The 2609-nt window shown below is 48.4% G+C and overlaps 1 protein-coding gene across 1 annotated transcript; it reads left to right on the top strand.

Annotated features, from left to right (window-relative positions):
• The first annotated feature begins 1303 nt into the window (after positions 1 to 1303).
• On the top strand, positions 1304 to 2609 carry OR4X2 (olfactory receptor family 4 subfamily X member 2). Its single transcript, XM_007999013.3, has one exon. The coding sequence runs from the start codon at positions 1615 to 1617 to the stop codon at positions 2542 to 2544; it is 930 nt and encodes a 309-aa protein (XP_007997204.2). The 5' UTR covers positions 1304 to 1614; the 3' UTR covers positions 2545 to 2609.

The following is a 2609-nucleotide window of genomic DNA, read 5'->3' as shown; positions in this document are numbered from 1 at the left end:
TCGTCTCGATCTCCTGACCTCGTGATCCGCCCGTCTCGGCCTCCCAAAGTGCTGGGATTACAGGCGTGAGCCACCGCGCCCGGCCTGTTTCTGTAACTATACGTTCTATCAGTGATTTCCTTCTGGTTCATGGTGGTCTTTAATCACCTGAGATTGTCCCAATCACGGAAGCAAGGAAGCTTTGTGGTGTGAGTGGAAATGATCTGGCTCCCAGGCTCAGGTGGCCTGGAGTGTTACTGTAGGAGAGGCTATGTGGATATACAAAACCTCAGCCACCTTGGACGGAGTTCAGCGTGGACTGGGACAGCCTGCCAATCAGTCAGTGGGCAGTCTCAGTGATGCCCTGAGGTGTTGAAAGCCTGGCTATGGAGAAGGATGTGTCAGAGCATGAGGGGGCACTGGGGTGTGTGTGTGTGTGTGTGTGTGTGTGTGTGTGTGTGTAGGGGGGTATTGGACCTTTGTTGCTACTGGAGGATGTGATTGGAGAAAGTGAAAGCGCCAGTAAAGAGGAGAACTGTACATGGATTGAGTTGAGCTGGGCCCTTGGAAGGGGACAAGCTCACCAAGTGACCCAGTGTAGAATGTGAGAATTAGAGGGAGAAGCAGAAATAAGAGATGTTGATTGTCAAAGGAGGTCCACCAGGGAGATCTCTTCTAAAGACTCTGAATAGTATGCGGAGAGGTTGAGGACACTGTTCTGCAAACCAAAGATAGAAAAGAAGGCCAGGAGCAGTGGCTCATGCCTGTAATCCCACACTTGGGGAGGCCGAAGTGGGTGGACTGCTTCAGCTCAGGAGCTTGAGACCAGCCTGGGCAACATGGTGAAACCCTGTCTCTAAAAAAAATATAAAAATTAGCAAAGCATGGTGGCACATGCCTGTAGTCCTATTACTCAGGAGGCTGAGGTGGGAGGATTGCTTGAGCTGGGGGAAGGCTGCAGTGAGCCGAGATTACACCACTGCACTCCAGCCTGGGTGACAAAGTGAGTCCCTATCTCAGAAAAAAAAAAAAAAAAAAAAAAAAAAAAGAAGGAAGTGGCATGAAGGAAAGCCGTAGCCAGAAGATAATTTGAAACACTCAAAGGCAATAGAAAGACATCTAACATGGAGACAGTAGCACTATCCTGGCTGTTCCACATTGTCCAATGACAGGACTTACTAACTTCCTAATAGAGCTCCTCCTCTAATCTATTTCCACTGGACAGCCCTTTCCATACTTTTGTTCTGTATACTACAGACTTTGTCTGATCCTGCAGACAATGGGGAATCATCAAGTATGTTCATCAACTAAAAGGAAAAAACACTTTGGGACTGTTAGGGTCCCCAAAGGCCCTAACAGTCCTTCACAAATTGGTACTAATGTCTATCTACAGCTTTAGTTTTTGCTATTCTCTCCTTTATTCCAGCCACACACAAGGCATTTGTAAATGCTCTCTGCCTTCTTGGAATGCTCTTCCCTTCTACACATAACTAACTCCTACTCATCTTTCAATTTCCAGCTCACAGGCATCTCAGCTATGCAAGGGCCTTCATGTAATTCACCCACTCAGTGAAGAAGTCTTTTGTATCATTTCAGATCACACCACCCAAATTGCTGCCTCTTGGTGACAACCTCATGACTAACATACACAATGTGACTGAATTCATTTTTCTGGGACTTTCTCCCAACCAGGAGGTGCAGAGGGTTTGCTTTTTGATATTTCTGTTCTTGTACACAGCAATTGTGCTGGGGAATTTCCTCATTGTGCTCACTGTCACAACCAGCAGAAGCCTTGGTTCCCCCATGTACTTCTTCCTCAGCTGCCTCTCCTTCGTGGAGATCTGCTACTCTTCCACTACAGCCCCCAAGCTCATCTCGGATCTGCTGGCTGAAAGGAAAGCCATGTCTTGGTGGGGCTGCATGGCACAGCTTTTCTTCTTGCACTTCTTTGGTGGCACTGAGATTTTCCTGCTCACTGTGATGGCCTATGACCGCTATGTGGCCATCTGCAAGCCCCTCAGCTACGCCACCGTCATGAACCGGCAGGTGTGTGCTGTCCTTGTAGGAACAGCATGGGTGGGAGGCTTTGTGCATTCATTTGCCCAAATCCTTCTCGTCTTCCACTTGCCCTTCTGTGGCCCCAATGTGATCAACCACTATTTCTGTGACCTGCTTCCCCTTCTCAAACTTGCCTGCTTTGACACCTTCCTCATTGGTCTGCTGATTGTTGCCAATGGAGGTACCCTGTCTGTGGTCAGTTTTGGGGTCCTCTTAGCATCCTATATGGTCATCTTGCTCCATCTGAGAACCCAGAGCTCTGAGGGGTGGCGCAAAGCCCTCTCCACCTGTGGGTCCCATGTCACCGTGGTTATCTTGTTCTTTGGACCCTGCATCTTCATCTACCTGAGGCCCTCTACCACTCTGCCTATAGACAAGGTGGTGGCTGTGTTCTACACAGTGATAACCCCCTTCCTGAACCCTGTCATCTACTCCCTGAGAAATGCTGAAATGAAGAAGGCCATGAAGAGGCTGTGGATTAGGACACTGAGACTAAATGAGAAATAGAGGCTGAGTCTTGTTATCGATACTTGGGTTTAGAATGACTGTTGAGTCCAAACCGAAGGAGCAGA

The sequence above is a fragment of the Chlorocebus sabaeus genome, chromosome 1 (genome assembly GCF_047675955.1).
Source record: "Chlorocebus sabaeus isolate Y175 chromosome 1, mChlSab1.0.hap1, whole genome shotgun sequence".
In the NCBI taxonomy this organism is placed as follows: Eukaryota; Metazoa; Chordata; class Mammalia; order Primates; family Cercopithecidae; genus Chlorocebus; species Chlorocebus sabaeus.
This window is presented reverse-complemented; position numbering and strand designations above follow the sequence as displayed.